This window comes from Schistocerca nitens, chromosome 11 (genome assembly GCF_023898315.1).
Source record: "Schistocerca nitens isolate TAMUIC-IGC-003100 chromosome 11, iqSchNite1.1, whole genome shotgun sequence".
NCBI lineage: Eukaryota > Metazoa > Arthropoda > Insecta > Orthoptera > Acrididae > Schistocerca > Schistocerca nitens.
The window spans coordinates 126171686-126194667 of NC_064624.1; the positions used below are offsets into that span (position 1 = coordinate 126171686).

At 46.4% G+C, this 22982-nt stretch overlaps 1 protein-coding gene across 1 annotated transcript in view; it reads right to left on the reverse strand.

Moving 5' to 3' along the window:
* Nucleotides 1–22982, reverse strand: part of LOC126212702 (uncharacterized) — a 901304-nt gene that overhangs the window by 574446 nt on the left and 303876 nt on the right. Inside the window, exon 4 of the mRNA XM_049940116.1 lies at nucleotides 13038–13164. Within this exon, the coding sequence (XP_049796073.1) occupies nucleotides 13038–13164 (127 nt within the window). The remainder of the gene's footprint in view (nucleotides 1–13037; nucleotides 13165–22982) is intronic.

A 22982-nucleotide genomic window follows, 5' to 3' on the forward strand; every position in this document is an offset into this window, starting at 1 on the left:
TGACCTTGAACCCGGAGGGCAACTTGATTCAAATGCTAATCACTTCTTCAGAACATGCTAGTGTACATGGCCTGCGAAAATGAGCGTCCGGCCTCTAGTCGTTCAAGGCGTTCTGTGTTTTTTTTTTTAACATGGGTGTATTTGTTGTATTATTGTGTACTACTGACAGCCTTGGGAGAGCCAGGCCTAACAAAACTCTACCATCTAGTGAGGAAAATGTGTCAGACAGGCGAAATTCCCTCAGACTTCAAGAAGAATATAATAATTCCAATCCCACAGAAAGCAGGTGTTGACAGATGTGAAAATTACTGAACTATCAGTTTAATAAGTCACGGCTGCAAAACACTAACGCGAATTCTTTACAGACGAATGGAAAAACTGGTAGAAGCCGACCTCGGGGAAGATCAGTTTGGATTCCGTAGAAATATTGGAACACGTGAGGCAATACTGACCCTACGACTTATCTTAGAAAATAGCATTTGTGGACTTAGAGAAAGCTTTTCACAACATTGACTGGAATACTCTCTTTCAAATTCTGAATGTGGCAGGGGCAAAATACAGGGAGAGAAAGGCTATTTACAATTTGTACAGAAACCAGATTGCAGTTATAAGAGTCGAGGGGTATGAAAGGGAAGCAGTGGTTGGGAAGGGAGTGAGACAGGGTTCTAGCCTCTCCCCGATGTTACTCAATCTGTATATTGAGCAAGCTGTAAAGGAAACAAAAGGAAAATTCGGAGTAGGAATTAAAATCCATGGAGAAGAAATAAAAACTTTGAGGTTCGCCGATGACATTGTAATTCTGTCAGAGACAGCGAAGGACCTGCAAGAGCAGCTGAACGGAATGGCCAGTATCTTGAAAGGAGGATATAAGATGAACATCAACAAAAGCAAAATGACGATAATGGAATGTAGTCGAATTAAGTAGGATGATGCTGCGGGAATTAGATTAGGAAATGAGACGCTTAAAGTAGTAAAGGAGTTTTGCTATTTGGGGAGCAAAATAACTGATGAGTGTCGAAGTAGAGAGGATATAAAATGTAAACTGGCAATGGCAAGGAAAGCGTTTCTGAAGAAGAGAAATTTGTTAGTATCGAGTATTGATTTAAGTGTCAGGAAGCCGTTTCTGAAAGTATTTGTATGGAGTGTAGCCAAGTATGGAAGTGAAATGTGGACGATAATTAGTTTAGACAAGAAGAGAATAGAAGCTTTCGAAATGTGGTGCTACAGAAGAATGCTGAAGATTAGATGGGTAGATCACGTAACTAATGAGGAGGTATTGAATAGGATTGGGGAGAAGAGAAGTTTGTGGCACAACTTGACTAGAAGAAGGGATCGGTTGGTAGGACATTTTCTGAGGCATCAAGGGATCACCAATTTAGTATTGGAGGGCAGTGTGGAGGGCAAAAATCGTAGAGGGAGACCAAGAGATGAATACACTAAGCAGATTCAGAAGGATGTAGGTTGCAGTAGGTACTGGGAAATGAAGAGGCTTGCACAGGATAGAGTAGCATGGAGAGCTGCATCAAACCAGTCTCAGAACTGGAGACACACACATTGTGTATTAATTTATTCGAGCTGGGGCACTTGAAAATGGCGTTAAGCTTAAATCTAGGTAGTGTAGCAAAGAATGATCTACAGTCCATGGCGGTCTCTTTACGTAAGAACCGAACGATATTTGCCACATTACCACAGCTCGTAGAACATGAAAGTAGTTCAAAAATGGCTATATATAAGCACTATGGGACTTAAAATCTGAGGTCATCAGTCCCCTACACTTGGAACTACTTAAACCTAACTAACCTAAGGAGATCACAAACATCCATGCCCGAGGCAGGATTGGAACCTGCGACCGTAGGAGCAGCGCGGTTTTGGACTGAACCGCCTAGAACCGCTCGGCCACAGATGAAAGTAGTTGTGGAGGGAGTGATACAGGGCTGTAGCGTATACCACGTGTTATTCAGTATGTGAAGGAAAACAAAGAAAATTTTGAACGCGAATAAAGGTCAGGAGGAAAAAATAAAACAAAGAAAAAAACTGTATCGGAATTAAATGTCATCGCTGAACGTATGGGGTGGCGAGGTTTTTGAAGTGCAGCTAAACGAATTGGACGAATTGGATAGCGCCTTGTAAAGAGGTTAGACCTATAAGACGTATATTTTGGGAATAAATGGTAGGTTTGCATGTATGACTCTAATCACGAATATTCAGTGTAAGTTATGTACAGTCGACTACTCCGTATACCGGAGACCGATGGTTTACCATCGTTATAGCTGATGGTCGCACAAACCGGGTTTTTGCTTTGCTCTTTGATAAAAATTTGGGTTCTGTAAATTTTAGGCTGTCACAGAGTAGCAGAAAAACATTACACCTGCAGCATTTTCAATGCAGTATTTGTGGAGATGGACTGAAGAGAAATTTTTCTTGTGTTCTGCAGTACGTACAGCTATGAAATGCCAGTAAAAAGTTAAAACCGGTAAGTAAAGAAAGAAGTAGTGATATTGTAAATTGTTGAACAGTTTCGAAAACGATCTTGGATAATGAATGAGAAAAGATGTTGGGGATTTTTAAAACTTACTGTAATTGCTGCATACTATAGTAAGTCATTGATGACACACTTTCGTTGCCGTTACTGTACTAAAAAACTTAATGAACAGTAATGAAATTAAAAGACAGTATTCTATATGTAAAGTACACGAAGGCCTACACTTTCTCCTATAATTTTCTTCAAAATGTTATACAAATGCGATGTACTGTACCTAACAGATTGAAAGTATGTAACACACATAACTACAAACATCAGTTACGAATACACTGTGATTTCACTTCTGTAGTTTGAAAAATAGCACTGACTGGAATTTAATTTTCTATTTTTCTATGATCACACAAAGAGAGTGCTGTTTAGTTTTTTTGACCAGGTGCTTTAACTTAAATATGCAGTAAGTAACGCATACTAAGTACGCATACTGTTCTACTTACGATAATCAACTGTTTGTTCGCCTCTTGCATCTACGATGTGTGTATGAATGTTGCATTTGGTGATGTATTCGTTTTGACGGCTGATTTGAAACCAACAATTTGCAGAAAACAAGAGTTTAAAAATAAGCATTGTTGTTAGTAATGCTCAAATACGTAACAAACAGAAACGAACATTAGACGTTATAGACGACATATTTCTTCGGAATGTAACAAAAGTACGTCGCTTTATAGGATACGTCGCAATAAGCGATGTCGTGTTATGCGATTTTTTTAAATATGGCGTTTACACAGGACCGTTAGATTTCGCTATATAGGCAACATGTCTTTAAAAACCACGGTATCGACTGTATTTGCAATTATATAGAAGTTTTCAATGACGTATTTTACACCGCTTCCGGGTTACGTTTTACATGTGGTACTTATTCGACTTATTGTCGAACACCCGCATCTTTTGTTTTGTCTTAGTGTTATTGCCAGTTTCATTTCAGTTGTTGTATAGGCCGTTTTATTGTTCTAGCACTCGTCTGTCTCTTCTGTTGAACGCAGTTACTTACGGTAACTTTTACAAACCTGCCACTTATACAATATTCATTAAAGCTGGAAATTTATATTCAGGTGTAGCGTGATTTCATTTTGCCGATCCCCCCCCTCTCTCTCTCTCCTTCTCCTCTCTCCCGAGCGCGCGCGCACACACACACACACACACACACACACACACACACACACACACACACACACACACACACCATTCAGTCTCACACACTCAAGGTCATCCATGTTTCTCGAATTCAGATTTATGCACCGTTTGACCTACAGGGTGTTTCAAAAATGACCGGTATATATTTGAAACGGCAATAAAAACTAAACGAGCAGCGATAGAAATACACCGTTTGTTGCAATATGCTTGGGACAACAGTACATTTCCAGGCGGACAAACTTTCGAAATTACAGTAATTACAATTTTCAACAACAGATGGCGCTGCAAGCGATGTGAAAGATATAGAAGACAACGCAGTCTGTGGGTGCGCCATTCTGTACGTCGTCTTTCTGCTGTAAGCGTGTGCTGTTCACAACGTGCAAGTGTGCTGTGGACAACATGGTTTATTCCTTAGAACAGAGGATTTTTCTGGTGTTGGAATTCCACCACCTAGAACACAGTGTTGTTGCAACAAGACGAAATTTTCAACGGAGGTTTAATGTAACCAAAGGACCGAAAAGCGATACAATAAAGGATCTGTTTGAAAAATTTCAACGGACTGGGAACGCGACGGATGAACGTGCTGGAAAGGTAGGGCGACCGCGTACGGCAACCACAGAGGGCAACGCGCAGCTAGTGCAGCAGGTGATCCGACAGCGGCCTCGGGTTTCCGTTCGCCGTGTTGCAGCTGCGGTCCAAATGACGCCAACGTCCACGTACCGTCTCGTGCGCCAGAGTTTACACCTCTATCCGTACAAAATTCAAACGTGGCAACCCCTCAGCGCCGCTACCATTGCTGCACGAGAGACATTCGCTAACGATATAGTGCACAGGATTGATGACGGCGATATGCATGTGGGCAGCATTTGGTTTACTGACGAAGCTTATTTTTACCTGGACGGCTTCGTCAATAAACAGAACTGGCGCATATGGGGAACCGAAAAGCCCCATGTTGCAGTCCCATCGTCCCTGCATCCTCAAAAAGTACTGGTCTGGGCCGCCATTTCTTCCAAAGGAATCATTGGCCCCTTTTTCAGATCCGAAACGATTACTGCATCACGCTATCTGGACATTCTTCGTGAATTTGTGGCGGTACAAACTGCCTTAGACGACACTGCGAACACCTCGTGGTTTATGCAAGATGGTGCCCGGCTACATCACACGGCCGACGTCTTTAATTTCCTGAATGAATATTTCGATGATCGTGGTGATTGCTTTGGGCTATCCGAAACATACAGGAGGCGGCGTGGATTGGCCTCCCTATTCGCCAGACATGAACCCCTGTGACTTCTTTCTGTGGGGACACTTGAAAGACCAGGTGTACCGCCAAAATCCAGAAACAATTGAACAGCGGTAGCAGTACATCTCATCTGCATGTGAAGCCATTCCGCCAGACACGTTGTCAAAGGTTTCGGGTAATTTCATTCAGAGACTACGCCATATTATTACTACGCATGGTGGATATGTGGAAAATATCGTACTATAGTTTTTCCCAGACCGCAGCGCCATCTGTTGTTGAAAATTGTAGCTACTGTAATTTCGAAAGTTTGTCTGCCTGAAAGTGTACTGTTGTCCCAAGCATATTGCAACAAACGGTGTATTTCTATCGCTGCTCGTTTAGTTTTTATTGCCGTTTCAAATATACCGGTCATTTTTGAAACACCCTGTATATATTTTGAATATGCTGAAGTTGCTGGAAATACTCAAGTTGCTCGAAATACTCAGAAATGCAAAACTGTCTACTTCACAAAAGACGGAACAGTAGCATCGTAGTATCCTAAGACTACATGTCAGTGAGCTGCTGCTGGAACCAGTCAAGTCTTACAAATTTATGGATGTAATTATATGTTGGGATGTGTAATGGATCGCTCACATAAGCTCAGTAGCACGTAAAAGAGGGGGCAGACTTCGGCTAATTCGTAGAATGCTATGAAAATGCAGTCACTCTGCAAAATACATTGCTTGAAAATCACTCGTTCGACCCATCCTAGAATATTGGTGCACTGTGTGACTCACACCAAATAGGACAAACGAGGCACATGGAACGTATACAGAGAAGGGCAGCACGAATGGTCACAGATTTGCCTGATGCATGGAAGATTATGCAGTAGCACGAAAATAATAAATCTGCAACTGGTTTAGGAGCAATAGCTAATATCGATAATTCCCAAAGAGTAATACGCGCAATTTTTAAAATCGTTGTCCACCATATGCTTGCTTGCGGCTTTAGCGTAAAATATAAAAGGTATTATACGACATTATTCTGACTACTCTTGTCTTGCAATCGCTGATCAGTGTGTGTATAGGCATGCTGCAGACGTACTGAATTGTGTCTTAATTTACTAAATAATCCGGTAGAGTTTATTTACACTCGATTTCAGAGTTATTACACAATTTAACCCTGGCACTAATGCTTGCTTGAAACTTTATTCTCGGAAATTCTCATGTAGGCTTATATGGTGAAAAGAACATGGAGTATATTGTCACGTAGGGGAAGGTGTAATTAGATGAATGACGAACACTAACTTCACTTAACGAAGGTTTATTCAGCACTTGCACATACAAGAGCGCGGAAATAACTGCCTCCGGCCAGAACAAATACGGTAAATATACAGCTACAGAACATTCCAGTACAATGATTCTTGCCATTTGTGGATACTTCTAGAATGTACTCGAACCGAAGATAGAAATTAAAATGTTTCAGTTCAGGTGAGTTTTGAACTCACGACCCTCCAGGCTACAACCACTACTCTACCGCGACTGGGCTACTTGGCTTATTCTGCGACAATATAATCAAATTGAGAGATTAATCATTAACCACTGACGGGCACTTTTATCGTAATTAGCGATCAATAAGCTTTTCCGCTCTTTGCACTTGCAGGAACAAATAAAACACAGACAAATGTATTGTAATACGAGTTTCGCTTATACTGTAGTCTAAGTGTCACGGAAGTCCTGAATAACCGACGCTAGCAAACGCTGGAACATACAAGCAAAGTATCCCGCGAAACAGTACTTACTAACGCACAGTGTGGGCCACAAGTCAATGGTCAAAAATGTTTTGTAGCAATAATACTGAACAATTGAAAATACACTCCTGGAAATTGAAATAAGAACACCGTGAATTCTTTGTCCCAGGAAGGGGAAACTTTATTGACACATTCCTGGGGTCAGATACATCACATGATCACACTGACAGAACCACAGGCACATAGACACAGGCAACAGAGCATGCACAATGTCGGCACTAGTACAGTGTATATCCACCTTTCGCAGCAATGCAGGCTGCTATTCTCCCATGGAGACGATCGTAGAGATGCTGGATGTAGTCCTGTGGAACGGCTTGCCATGCCATTTCCACCTGGCGCCTCAGTTGGACCAGCGTTCGTGCTGGACGTGCAGACCGCGTGAGACGACGCTTCATCCAAACATGCTCAATGGGGGACAGATCCGGAGATCTTGCTGGCCAGGGTAGTTGACTTACACCTTGTAGAGCACGTTGGGTGGCACGGGATACATGCGGACGTGCATTGTCCTGTTGGAACAGCAAGTTCCCTTGCTGGTCTAGGAATGATAGAACGATGGGTTCGATGACGGTTTGGATGTACCGTGCACTGTTCAGTGTCCCCTCGACGATCACCAGTGGTGTACGGCCAGTGTAGGAGATCGCTCCCCACACCATGATGCCGGGTGTTGGCCCTGTGTGCCTCGGTCGTATGCAGTCCTGATTGTGGCGCTCACCTGCACGGCGCCAAACACGCATACGACCATCATTGGCACCAAGGCAGAAGCGACTCTCATCGCTGAAGGCGAGACGTCTCCATTCGTCCCTCCATTCACGCCTGTGGCGACACCACTGGAGGCGGGCTGCACGATGTCGGGGCGTGAGCGGAAGACGGCCTAACGGTGTGCGGGACCGTAGCCCAGCTTCATGGAGACTGTTGCGAATGGTCCTCGCCGATACCCCAGGAGCAACAGTGTCCCTAATTTGCTGGGAAGTGGCGGTGCGGTCCCCTACGGCACTGCGTAGTATCCTACGGTCTTGGCGTGCATCCGTGCGTCGCTGCGGTCCGGTCCCAAGTCGACGGGCACGTGCACCTTCCGCCGACCACTGGCGACAACATCGATGTACTGTGGAGACCTCACGCCGCACGTGTTGAGCAATTCGGCGGTACGTCCACCCGGCCTCCCGCATGCCCACTATACGCCCTCGCTCAAAGTCCGTCAACTGCACATACGGTTCACGTCCACGCTGTCGCGGCATGCTACCAGTGTTAAAGACTGCGATGGAGCTCCGTATGCCACGGCAAACTGGCTGACACTGACGGCGGCGGTGCACAAATGCTGCGCAGCTAGCGCTATTCGACGGCCAACACCGCGGTTCCTGGTGTGTCCGCTGTGCCGTGCGTGTGATCATTGCTTGTAGAGCCCTCTCGCAGTGTCCGGAGCAAGTATGGTGGGTCTGACACACCGGTGTCAATGTGTTCTTTTTTCCATTTCCAGGAGTGTACAAATCTATTATCAGAACAGAAACACATCTAGAATTCAATGAACCTACAAAAGCTACTCAAAGTGGTTACCCCGCTGTTCTAACCAAATATTGCATCTTTACAACAGTGACTTACAAACTTTGCTGAAAATTTTCCGAGATCGTAGATTTTCAAATTCTGACTGGTTTCGTCCGTTGAAATGCTCAACCGCAAGAATCTTTACGGAATAAAATACACCTGTGACGTTCGAGTCTTGGATCACATTTCAGCATGGGATGCACAGCTATCCAATCTGTGTGCAAGCAAGCGCACAGATTTCCGTACCCCTCGGCCTTCTGCGCTGTCTTATCAACGAACGCTGCCCCTCATATCTATCCTCGACCTTAATGCTCCTGTCTGAACAACACATCAGAAACATCCGCTCCCGTCAGCCCAAAATCCTTTCTGCCTCACTCCATCGTTCAGCCACGTTCTCGAAGTCCATGTCAGCAGCAGAAAGCCGACTCTGGGACGACCTCCCGCATTCCATTAGAGAACTGAGCTTCAGAAAACAGTTAATGACATATCTGCCCAAGCAAAAATAATGATTACGATTGTCCCTGTACCCACTCGCTTCTCTTCTATACCCTTCCTTCCCACCATATCTTCCTCCTTTTTCCGGCATTCTTAGCTGGTGTAGTCTCCCTAAAATTCATTTCCGCAGGGCTCGCTATAGCATGAACCATCTGTTCTGTACATCTATAAATTCTTTTAATATTTGTCACTATGATTACACTTATTATTGTCATTGTTATAATAATAATAACATTATTATTATCATTATTAGTTGCAGCAGCTTCAGTAGTGCAGACACAGGCAGTATCAACTCTATTAGTTCATACACTCATGCTCATAAATTAAGGATAATGCTAATACATGATGAAACAACGCTCTGGTGGGCCGTTTGCGGGTTTAAACCACCTCGGGGTATGACCGTGCGGTGCATTTGACCTGCGGTCGTAGCACGGTGGCGCTGGCAGCAGTCCACATACGCAGAGGTGTGATGGTGCACGTCAGAGTACGGTGCAGCGAGTAAATGTTCAGACGTTTTCAGACGTGCTAATGGTGACTGTGTGTTGAAAATGGCTCAAAGAACACATATTGATGACATTATGAGGTGTAGAATACTAGGGCGACTGGAGGCTGGTGAAACACAGCAGGTCGCAGCACGGGCCCTCCGTGTGCCACAAAGTGTGATCTCGAGATTACGGCAGCGATTCCAGCAGACAGGAAACGTGTCCAGGCGCTACAGTACGAGACTTCCACAGTGTACAACACCACAAGAAGACCGATATCTCACCATCAGTGCCCGCAGACGGCCACGGAGTACCGCAGGTAGCCTCGCTCGGGACCTTACTGCAGCCACTGGAACAGTTGTCTCCAGACACACAGTCTACAGACGACTGAACAGACACACGGTTTATTCGCCCGGTGGCCTGCAAGGTGCATTCCAGTGACCCCTGGTCACAGGAGAGACCGTAAAGCCTGGTGTCAAGAACACAGCACATGGTCATTGGAACAGTGGTCCCAGGTTGTGTTCACGGACGAGTCCAGGTATAGTCTGAACAGTGATTCTCGCTGGGTTTTCATCAGGAACCAGGTTTGATGGTGTGGGGTGGGATTATGATTGGTGTACGTCGTAAGACGTATGCTTTGCCGGCGATGGGCGAGGCATGACAGAATCTCTGACCAGAGAGTAGTTTATCGTTAGTTGTTGCTTGTCGCTAGTCTGCGCTTGACTGCGCGAGTCGACAGTAGTACTCGGTCGGCTTTAGTAGCGAATGGACAGGAGTAGTCTGCGGGAGTCGGCATGCGTCAGCTGTGTGCTCTGGTCGCGACTCTGGTCAGGATTCTGGAGGATGAGTATTGTTGTAGAAGGTAAAGAAGCAGCGTTGCGCATATTTAATAATGTATGTTAATTGTAATTTAATTTGTTCTGAAAGAAATGCCCAAATAATAATTTTTATAATATAAATTAACTTTTTTAAAGAAAAGCATTCATTTCAATTTCCAATGCATTATCATTGCTTCCAAGAATCAAAAAAAAATATACGCCAGTATTGCACGAAGCTGTGTCGAAAAATGACTAATTAAGAGCAGATATAATTGCAGTTTTATTGAGGTAAGAATTTTTGCTTTTTTATTCAGAATACAGGACCGAAGGTCAGCGCTGCTGTCCTCATAAAATTTATCAGGTTACAAAATTTTTTTATTATTTTGGTGTTTAGGAATTTTTCTGTTTCGAACTTGACATTAAATGAGGAAAGAATTTTGTGGGAATATTAAGTGTGAATGCATTTCTGCGCACAGACTATAAATAGGAACCAATTTTGTTCAGAGGTCACAATATTAGAAAAATTAATTTAATTATTATTCTTTTGGGAGGTTACATTTGGCTCACATTTTCCATTAACATTTTTTTGTGGCGAGTTTACACTTGGCTCCATTTCCATTTCCATTTAAATAATTTTTTGAGGGGAGGTTACACTTGGCTTCATTTCCATTATATTTAACACATTTTCTGCGGGGAGGTTACAACGTACACCACTACATGTCTTTGACAGATAAACTGTAACAGGTCAGGTGTATCGGGACGTCATTTTGCACCAGTAAGTCTGCCTTTTCAAGGGTGCAGTGGGTCCCACCTTCCTCCTCATGGATGATGACGCACGGCCCCACCGAGCTGCCATCGTGGAGGAGTACCTTGAAACAGAAGATGTGAGGCGAATGGAGTGGCCTGCCTGTTCTCCAGACCTAAACCCCATCGAGCACGTCTGGGATGCTCTCGGTCGATGTATCGCTGCACATATGATACGTCTTGTGCATGAGGTTAGCGTAAAATGAACGTGTTTTATATTAAAAAATACTGTTTAAGATCTGAAGATGACAGCTAATATTGTTAAAACGGTTTTTCATGAATAAAAAAATATTTTGTGCGAACTTGGCTTTTGAATGGTTTTTTACAATTGCAACAGATCGCCCTTCAGTATTCTCATAATGGGATCGGTTTCTGATGAGTGAATATCCGAGTATTAAAATTATTAAAATACACTATGTGATCAAAAGTATCTGGACGCCTGGCTGAAAATGACTTATAAGTTCGTGGCGCCCTCCATCGGTAATGCTGGAATTCAATATGGTGTTGGGCCACCCTTAGCCTTGATGACAGCTACCAGGCATACGTTCAGTCAGGTGCTGGAAGGTTTCTTGGGGAATGGCAGCCCATTCTTCACGGAGTGCTGCACTGAGGAGAGGTATCGATGTCGGTCGGTGAGGCCTGGCACGAAGTCGGCGTTCCAAAACATCGCAAAGGTGTTCTATAGGATTCCGGTCAGGACTCTGTGCAGGACAGTCCATTATAGGAATGTTATTGTCGTGTAACCACTCCGCCACAGGCCGTGCATTATGAACAGGTGCTCGATTGTGTTGAAAGATGTAATCGCCGTCCCTGAATTTCTCTTCAACAGTGGGAAGCAAGGAGGTGCTTAAAACATAAATGTAGCCTTGTGAAAGTGCCACGCAAAACAACAAAGGGTGCAGGCGCCCCCCCCCCCCTCCCCGCAATGAAAAACACGACCACACCATAACACCATCGCCTCCGAATTTTACTGTTGTCACTATACACGCTGGCAGATGAAGTTCACCGGGCATATGCCATACCCACACCCTGCTATCGGATCGCCACATTGTTTACCATGATTCGTCACTCCACACAACCTTTTCCAATGTTCAGTCGTCCAATGTTTACGCTCCTTACACCAAGCGAGGCGTCGTTTGGCATTTACCGATGTGATGTGTGGCTTATGAGCAGCCGCTCGACCGTGAAATCCAAGTTTTCTCACCTCCTGCCTAACTGTCATAGCACTTGCAGTGGATCCTGATGCAGTTTGTAATTCCTGTGTGATGGTCTGGATAGATGTCTGCCTATTACACATTACGACCCCCTTCAACTGTCGGCGCTCTCTGTCAGTCAACAGACGAGTTCTGACTGTACGCTTTTGTGCTGTACGTGTCCCTTCACGTTTCCACTTCACCATCACATCGGAAACAGCGGACCTAGGGATGGTTAAGAGTGTGGAAATGTCGCGTACAGACGTATGACGGAAGTGACACCCAATCACCTGACCACGTTCGAAGCCCTCGAGTTCCGCGGAGTGTCCCATTCTGCTCTCTCACGATGTCTAATGACTACTGAGGTCGCTGATATGGAGTACCTGGCAGTAGGTGGCAGCACAATGCACCTAATATGAAAAACGGATGTTTTTTGGGGTGTCCGGATATTTTGATTAGATAGTGCATGTGACGCAAATGGTCGTATCTTTTGATTGCAGTACATTAGGAGCTTCTATGTTTACCATCAACAAGGGACCGTAGAATGTAATATGTGAAATAGATTCCAATTTGTTACGTCGACCAAGTGTTTTCAACAGTCGCCGGCCGAAGTGACCGAGCGGTTCGAGGCGCTACAGACTGGAACCGCACGATCGCAGGTTCGAATCCTGCCTCGGGCATGGATGTGTGTGATGTCCTTGGGCTGGTTAGGTTTAAGTAGTTCTAAGTTCTAGGGGACTGATGACCACAGCAGTTGAGTCCCATAGTGCTCAGAGCCATTTTCAACAGTCTGACAGACGGACTGACAAGAATGTGATCGCATACGGGTTCCGCCTTCACCGATTCACGAGACAGAGAGAGAGAGAGAGAGAGAGAGAGAGAGAGAGAGAGAGAGAGAGAGAGAGACATCGAGTACATCGGTAAGTAGGTCGCTGCCTTTGTGTTCTAACGACGAGTAACAGACCAAAAGACACTGCGGACAGATGTTTGCGGCAGGTACTCACGGTTTCTTCGCTGGAAGAGTCGCCGTCGATCTGGCAGGCAGCAGCAGTCGTTCCAGCTCCAGGGGATTGCCCCGGTCTCCAGCCAAATGGTAAGCAGAAAGCGAGTGGGGCCGGTGACTCCGAGAGCCTACAGGATAGAAAAAACCACATTGTTTACCATTTTTTGACATACTACTTCATTAATATTTTAATTACTTAAGCGAGTCTCATATTAGGTAGAACCAGTAACGACCACACCACCCACTCTTTAAATAATCGAGATCGCTCCGTAGGTAGCCTGTTTGTATGTTGGCAGCGCTGTAGACTGTGTTAATATCGCTGACAACCCTCTGCGTCCTCGACAAGAGATTCTGTGGTTGGACTGACTAAAGTGCGCGTGATTTACGACGGCGGCCGACTTTAGGTTCGTTCTGCGCATCTGACGTCACAAAACACAGTCAGCCAATGAACAGAGAACGACGTTGCCAGAGCTCGACTGCAGTGCAGAGCACGGACGAGTGGCTTCAGTTTTAGAAACGTTCAGTCATAAATAAAGTAACTGAACGAAAGCAATGTCTTGATAGCAGACTTTCTATAAAAGAAAGTTCGGAAAAAGCATTCTTTATACCAACTGCTTCATATTCTATTAATTAATTAAACCAAAGAAGCAATAAGCTTCCTAATTCAGGCGATTGCAAGGAAAGGTGTTTGTATTATTCTAACAGCTTTTTCGCAATAAAGAACAGCGGTAATTGTTATTTCCTATTGTACTTCGACGAAGCGTGGGTAATTCATAGTCATACCAACAGTGTTTGTCGATATTTTGCGTGATTCCTTAAAGTACTCCAGGAATGACGAGCTGCGTTAGCGTAATGGGTAAGGTGTTTGGCTGCTAAGCAAAAGGCTCCAAGTTCAAATCTTGTTCGGTTCTTATTATTTTCTTTATTTAAAATCAATATCGAAGTGTCTTACTTCATGAATTTTATTCCTTTGAATGTAATTTTTTGAAATTTCTAGTGGCAACTAAAATCGACCATACGGAAAGTATATGCTATGGACTTTTACCTCTGCAAGCCATTCGAAATTTCTTGCAATGGATTACTACATCAAATGCTGCACAATAACCGCGTAGAACATCGAAACAAAATTAAGTTATTTATGGGGGAGGGACGGTATCAGTCAAGAAGATATGCAAAAATCTAATTATTGGGCCAAATAGTTTTTCTGAAATCGAATGATAAAGTGTGTCAAAGCAGTCGAAACACCATGTGTCTGCACAGGCGAGCAGTGCAGTGATGAGAAAATGCGGGGAGCACGTCTCTGTAGCAGCGAAAGGGTTAATGCGGCCGTAGTGGCTTTACTTCATAAACTGCGCGCTCCCCCCTAAATGTAAGTTTGCGAACTATACTATACTATGGCGCTGCTTCTCTTGGCGTTTGGAACTGGCAACGCAGCAATCTGCTGCGTCTAGGCGAGCATGCGCGAACCGCCAAGATAAAATAATTCAACTATAGCAGTTAGCGAGTGGAAAGGGAAGTGTATGGACATGTTAGTGAAGACTCTGTGTTGGTAGGACATGTATTGTAAAGCGAGATGAAATAATGTGTTCATAAGAAAATACCCAAGGAAATGTATGAGGACGGATGGATGGTTGATAATGTTTGGGCAGTGGAATGATTGAGAACTACACTCCTGGAAATTGAAATAAGAACACCGTGAATTCATTGTCCCAGGAAGGGGAAACTTTATTGACACATTCCTGGGGTCAGATACATCACATGATCACACTGACAGAACCACAGGCACATAGACACAGGCAACAGAGCATGCACAATGTCGGCACTAGTACAGTGTATATCCACCTTTCGCAGCAATGCAGGCTGCTATTCTCCCATGGAGACGATCGTAGAGATGCTGGATGTAGTCCTGTGGAACGGCTTGCCATGCCATTTCCATCTGGCGCCTCAGTTGGACCAGCGTTCGTGCTGGACGTGCAGACCGCGTGAGACGACGCTTCATCCAGTCCCAAACATGCTCAATGGGGGACAGATCCGGTGATCTTGCTGGCCAGGATAGTTGACTTACACCTTCTAGAGCACGTTGGGTGGCACGGGATACATGCGGACGTGCATTGTCCTGTTGGAACAGCAAGTTCCCTTGCCGGTCTAGGAATGGTAGAACGATGGGTTCGATGACGGTTTGGATGTACCGTGCACTATTCAGTGTCCCCTCGACGATCACCAGTGGTGTACGGCCAGTGTAGGAGATCGCTCCCCACACCATGATGCCGGGTGTTGGCCCTGTGTGCCTCGGGCGTATGCAGTCCTGATTGTGGCACTCACCTGCACGGCGCCAAACACGCATACGACCATCATTGGCACCAAGGCAGAAGCGACTCTCATCGCTGAAGACGACACGTCTCCATTCGTCCCTCCATTCACGCCTGTCGCGACACCACTGGAGGCGGGCTGCACGATGTTGGGGCGTGAGCGGAAGACGGCCTAACGGTGTGCGGGACCGTAGCCCAGCTTCATGGAGACGGTTGCGAATGGTCCTCGCCGATACCCCAGGAGCAACAGTGTCCCTAATTTGCTGGGAAGTGGCGGTGCGGTCGCCTACGGCACTGCGTAGGATCCTACGGTCTTGGCGTGCATCCGTGCGTCGCTGCGGTCCGGTCCCAGGTCGACGGGCACGTGCACCTTCCGCCGACCACTGGCGACAACATCGATGTACTGTGGAGACCTCACGCCCCAAGTGTTGAGCAATTCGGCGGTACGTCCACCCGGCCTCCCGCATGCCCACTATACGCCCTCGCTCAAAGTCCGTCAACTGCACATACGGTTCACGTCCACGCTGTCGCGGCATGCTACCAGTGTTAAAGACTGCGATGGAGCTCCGTATGCCACGGCAAACTGGCTGACACTGACGGCGGCGGTGCACAAATGCTGCGCAGCTAGCGCCATTCGACGGCCAACACCGCGGTTCCTGGTGTGTCCGCTGTGCCGTGCGTGTGATCATTGCTTGTACAGCCCTCTCGCAGTGTCCGGAGCAAGTATGGTGGGTCTGACACACCGGTGTCAATGTGTTCTTTTTTCCACTTCCAGGAGTGTATATAATTTTTGGAACTGGGTGTCACATGAATAAGGTAAAATTTTCTAAATACATTGTTTGCTCTTCAACAAAATCTCTTTCGCTAACCATATGCCTGCTAGTAGTTAGAGTCTATAGTAGTTAGAATCTTTTTATTTAGCTAGCTGTTGTTGCTACTTGCTGTAAATCGCTGTAGTTCGTGTTATGAAGATTTTCTGTGTGGTAAGTGACTTATGAAAAAAGAATGGGGTTTGGGCTGTTGGGATTCGTGACTGAAACGAGTTTAGGCAATTAATAGAGTTGGCCGTGTACTGTGTATTGAAACAGGGGACCTAGAAACGACAGAGACGCTTCGCCCCCGCCGTAGCCCTCAGTGGTTCAGAAACCCGCAACAGGCCACAGCAGTCCACCCACCCCACCGCCGCCCCACACAGAAGCCAGGGTTATTGTGCGGTTCGGCTCCCTCCCCCCCCCCCCCACCACGTAGGAATGTCACGTACCAGACGAGTGTAACCTCAAAATTTGCGGAGTAATGATGGTGAGCCGGCCACAGTGGCCGAGTGGTTCTAAGCGCTACAGTCCGGAACCGTGCGACCGGTGCGTTCGCAGGTACGAATCCTGCCTCGGGCATGGATGTGTGTCATGTCCTTAGGTTAGTTAGGTTTAAGTAGTTCTACATTTCAGAGAACTGATGACCTCAGAAGTTAAGTCCCATAGTGCTCAGGGCCATTTGAACCAACATGGTGTCCTTGCTGTCAGGGTTGCCTCCAAACACTTCTCCGACGACTCTCTGGTCCAAGGCATATGCGACTGTCATTGGTGAAGAGAAGGTGATGCTAATACTTCTAGGCGCTACAGTCTGGAACCGCGCGACCGCTGCGGTCGCAGGTACGAATCCTGCCTCGGGCATGGATGTGTGTCATGTCCTTAGGTTAGTTAGGTTTAAGTACTACATTTCAGAGAACTGATGACCTCAGAAGTTAAGTCCCATAGTGCTCAGGGCCATTTGAACCAACATGGTGTCCTTGCTGTCAGGGTTGCCTCCAAACACTTCTCCGACGACTGCCTGGTCCAAGGCATATGCGACAGTCATAGGTGAAGAGAAGGTGATGCCAATATTTCTAGGCGCTAAGGTCTGGAACCGCGAGACCGCTGCGGACGCAGGTACGAATCCTGCCTCGGGCATGGATGTGTGTCATGTCCTTAGGTTAGTTAGGTTTAAGTAGTTCTACATTTCAGAGAACTGATGACCTCAGAAGTTAAGTCCCATAGTGCTCAGGGCCATTTGAACCAACATGCTGTCCTTGCTGTCAGGGTTGCCTCCAAACACTTCTCCAACGACTGTCTGGTCCAAGGCATATGCGACAGTCATTGGTGAAGAGAACGTGATGCCAATACTTCTAGGCGCTACAGTCTGGAACCGCGCGACCGCTGCGGTCGCAGGTACGAATCCTGCCTCGGGCATGGATGTGTGAACCACGGTTTGAAGTCGAGGCGGCATTACGCGTTTGTTCGCAATTATGGTTCCAAATGACTTTTAGCCGCCGTGTAAATGAATTAGGTCCTGCAACTCTGCCACGCCTGCTACAGAAATGACGCGTACACCAGAATACTTTAAACTAAACGATGGAACTTTATTTTTGTGTGTGGCGCTAAATTACAGAGCTCACGGTTCTAGCAATGTGTAATAGTCTAGTCGGGTGATTGAGATCCTCATTGCTAGCGTTGCCAAACGCACGTGAAAGGAACACACCCTAGAGAAAGAGAGATAAAAAACATCGACTAATTAACGTACAAAAGGAAACGACAACAAGGAATAAGCCCAGAGCCTCTGGCGGCGCGCACGGAACTACTGACGCACGCCGGAAAATTTGACAGTCGCGCACTATAGTTTAATTCTTTTAGCTTGGCGGCTCGCGCATGCCCGCCCAGATGCGGGAGATTGCTGCGTTGCCAGTTGCAAACGACGCACGCACCAAGAGAAGCAAAGCCATAGTACCGTATAGTTCGCAAACTTACGTTTAGGGGGGAGTGCGCAGTTTATGAAGTAAAGCCACCATGACCGCATTAACCCTTTCGCTGCTGCAGTCACGTGCTCCCCGCATTTTGTCATCACTGCACTGCTCGCCTGTGCAGACACATGGTGTTCCGACTGCTTTGACACACTTATCGTTCGATTTCACAACAACTATTTGGCCCAAAAATTTGATTTTTACACATCTTCTTAACTGATTCCTTTTCCCCATAATTGACTTAATTTTGTTTCGATGTTCAACGCAGTTATTGTGCAGCATTAAATGTAGTAAACCATTGCACAAAATTTTGAAGAGTTTGCAGAGGTAAAAGTCCATAGCGTATACTTTCCGTATGGTCGATTTTAGTTGCCACGATGTTGAGAATGAAATGTCGACAAGATACCTAAATTTCATATAAAATTTACTGTGTAACAATATCTCATGTAATTTAAGTACCAGATAGGTGTCCTACGTAATATTGAGAAATATTCCGTCTTTCGCGACTGTAATAAAAGTTTTATTGATACCAGAGTCATTTCGCTTTTTTCTAAGAAGTTCTGATTAAAACAAAGTTGTCGAAGTACACAAAACTGAATTGTGGACGTAATAAAACACAGAAACTAAAATATATTGTCAGTGAGGCGCAGTGCCAAAACAATTTGTGTTTGTCACAACGGACAGCAAATACTTGCTAAAACATAGATCATTCGACGAAAACAGTGAATATGATGTTGCCAAAGCAGCGAAGCAAAGAATTGCGTCAGACAGTCACGTAGCTCGGCAACGTACGAGCCGAAATTCTGCTCTAAATAATACTTTTAATACTGTCGCAAAAGAATATATCTGAATATGAATAGTAAAACGGCGACCGCGGAAGAGAAGATATACAAACAAAACAGATAACATGAATATTGTACGTGTGCCTTTTCATTGTTTTTAATTGCTGTGAAAAGAAATATTAGAGGACAAAATTAGAAAAACCGAAAACTTATGATTATAATGAAAAGACAAAGAACTAGAAATTTCAAAAAAATACATTCAAACGAATGTTTTTAAATAAACAAAATATTAAGCCCCAAACAAGGAATTGAACTCAGAATCTTTCGCTCAACAGTGAAACACCTTAACCATTACACTAACGCAGCTCGGCATTGTAATAAGCAGCAGGAGGACTGTAAAACATCACGCAAAGTACCGACAAACACTGTTGGTATGACTATGAATTACTCACGTTTCATCGAAGTACAATAGGTAATAATTACCGCTGTTCTTTATTGTGAAAAAGCGGTTAGTGAGAATGAATTTCCTTGCTATCGCCTGAATTAGGAGGCTTATTGCTTGTTTGGTTTAATTAATTAATAGAATATGAAGGAATTGGTATAAAAAATGCTTTTTCCAAACTTTCTACACTCCTGGAAATAGAAAAAAGAACACATTGACACCGGTGTGTCAGACCCACCATACTTGCTCCGGACACTGCGAGAGGGCTGTACAAGCAATGATCACACGCACGGCACAGCGGACACACCAGGAACCGCGGTGTTGGCCGTCGAATGGCGCTAGCTGCGCAGCATTTGTGCACCGCCGCCGTCAGTGTCAGCCAGTTTGCCGTGGCATACGGAGCTCCATCGCAGTCTTTAACACTGGTAGCATGCCGCGACAGCGTGGACGTGAACCGTATGTGCAGTTGACGGACTTTGAGCGAGGGCGTATAGTGGGCATGCGGGAGGCCGGGTGGACGTACCGCCCAATTGCTCAACACGTGGGGCGTGAGGTCTCCACAGTACATCGAGGTTGTCGCCAGTGGTCGGCGGAAGGTGCACGTGCCCGTCGACCTGGGACCGGACCGCAGCGACGCACGGATGCACGCCAAGACCGTAGGATCCTACGCCGTGCCGTAGGGGACCGCACCGCCACTTCCCAGCAAATTAGGGACACTGTTGCTCCTGGGGTATCGGCGAGGACCATTCGCAACCGTCTCCATGAAGCTGGGCTACGGTCCCGCACACCGTTACGCCGTCTTCCGCTCACGCCCCAACATCGTGCAGCCCGCCTCCAGTGGTGTCGCGACAGGCGTGAATGGAGGGACGAATGGAGACGTGTCGTCATCAGCGATGAGAGTCGCTTCTGCCTTGGTGCCAATGATGGTCGTATGCGTGTTTGGCGCCGTGCAGGTGAGCGCCACAATCAGGACTGCATACGACCGAGGCACACAGGGCCAACACCCGGCATCACGGTGTGGGGAGCGATCTCCTACACTGGCCGTACACCACTGGTGATCGTCGAGGGGACACTGAATAGTGCACGGTACATCCAAACCGTCATCGAACGCATCGTTCTACCATTCCTAGACCGGCAAGGGAACTTGCTGTTCCAACAGGACAATGCACGTCCGCATGTATCCCGTGCCACCCAACGTGCTCTGGAAGGTGTACGTCAACTACCCTGGCCAGCAAGATCTCCGGATCTGTCCCCCATTGAGCAAGTTTGGGACTGGATGAAGCGTCGTCTCACGCGGTCTGCACGTCCAGCACGAACGCTGGTCCAACTGAGGCGCCAGGTGGAAATGGCATGGCAAGCCGTTCCACAGGACTACATCCAGCATCTCTACGATCGTCTCCATGGGAGAATAGCAGCCTGCATTGCTGCGAAAGGTGGATATACACTGTACTAGTGCCGACATTGTGCATGCTCTGTTGCCTGTGTCTATGTGCCTGTGGTTCTGTCAGTGTGATCATGTGATGTATCTGACCCCAGGAATGTGTCAATAAAGTTTCCCCTTCCTGGGACAATGAATTCACGGTGTTCTTATTTCAATTTCCAGGAGTGTATAAAAGAAAGTCTGCTATCGAGACATTGCCTTTGTTCAATTACTTCATTTATGACTGAACGCTTCTAAAACTGAAGTCACTCGTCCGTGCTCTGCACTGCAGTCGAGCTCTGGCAACGTCGTTCTCTGTTCATTGGCTGACTGTGGTTTGTGACGTCAGATGCGCAGAACGAACCTAAACTCGGCCGCCGTCGTAACTGTTGCGCACTTTAACACACAGACATGGTGCCGGCCGCTGTGGTCTAGCGGTTCTAGGCGCTCAATCCGGAACCGCGCGACTGCTACGGTCGCAGGTTCGAATGCTGCCTCGGGCATGGATGTGTGTGATGTCATTAGGTTAATTAGGTTTAAGTAGTTCTAAGTTCTAGGGGACTGATGACCACAGATGTTAAGTCCCATAGTGCTCAGACACACACACAGATCGTAGGTGGCTACAGGTCGCTTCGAACTTGACAGCTCAAAGTCCGTTTTCGATGGAGGTCTGATTTGTGGTCTGGTGGGACCAGACTTTCTCATAAGGAGACTGACGGGTTCGCTAATGCGAATGTCGTGAAGAGACTACCGTTAACTGGCTTGGCTGCAGGATATTTTTCTCCCAATACCGATTTATGACCAACTGTACACGAATAGTTTCCGCTTCTACCTATTCAAAAAACTCAGATAAAAATTCACTTGATGTGTTCCTCAGAGACGATCCGCACCGCCACTTCCCGGCAAATTAGGGACACTGTTGCTCCTGGGGTATCGGCGAGGACCATTCGCAACCGTCTCCATGAAGCTGGGCTACGGTCCCGCACACCGTTAGGCCGTCTTCCGCTCACGCCCCAACATCGTGCAGCCCGCCTCCAGTGGTGTCGCGACAGGCGTGAATGGAGGGACGAATGGAGACGTGTCGTCTTCAGCGATGAGAGTCGCTTCTGCCTCGGTGCCAATGATGGTCGTATGCGTGTTTGGCGCCGTGCAGGTGAGCGCCACAATCAGGACTGCATACGACCGAGGCACACAGGGCCAACACCCGGCATCATGGTGTGGGGAGCGATCTCCTACACTGGCCGTACACCACTGGTGATCGTCGAGGGGACACTGAATAGTGCACGGTACATCCAAACCGTCATCGAACCCATCGTTCTACCATTCCTAGACCGGCAAGGGAACTTGCTGTTCCAACAGGACAATGCACGTCCGCATGTATCCCGTGCCACCGAACGTGCTCTAGAAGGTGTAAGTCAACTACCCTGGCCAGCAAGATCTCCGGATCTGTCCCCCATTGAGCAAGTTTGGGACTGGATGAAGCGTCGTCTCACGCGGTCTGCACGTCCAGCACGAACGCTGGTCCAACTGAGGCGCCAGGTGGAAATGGCATGGCAAGCCGTTCCACAGGACTACATCCAGCATCTCTACGATCGTCTCCATGGGAGAATAGCAGCCTGCATTGCTGCGAAAGGTGGATTGTCCTGGGACAATGAATTCACGGTGTTCTTATTTCAATTTCCAGGAGTGTATTTCGTTGGCACCGACCTACATAGGGAGAAACAATCACCGAGATAAAATAAGGGAAACCAGAGCTCGTACGGAAAGGTACAGGTGTTAGTTCTTTCCGCGCACTATACGAGATTGGAATAATAGAAAATTGTGAAGGTGGTTAGATGAACCCGCAGCGAGGCACTTAAATGTGATTTGCAGAGTATCCATGTAGATGTAGATGTAGATGTAGCTTCACTCCTACGAATTGTTTAGTACTGGAGAGGAAGATGTTTATTCATTAATAGCATTTTGTAGCCGGAAGTATTGATAAATGGTTTACGTGGAGGGAATTGTAATGGCCAAGTGGTAGTTATTGCCGTAATTGACCGTAACGGAAGTTATCCGATTTTTATCCGTCTCCTTCTGCTGGTTGGCTGAAGGCACTAGGTTGTTGCTCTTATTTTGTAGAAAACTGCGTGCTTTTGAGGTGCCGCGAGTGAGGTACTGAATCTAGTGCGTATTGTTGGATGTGTAGGCGCTACCAGATTACAGACGGAATCACTTGGC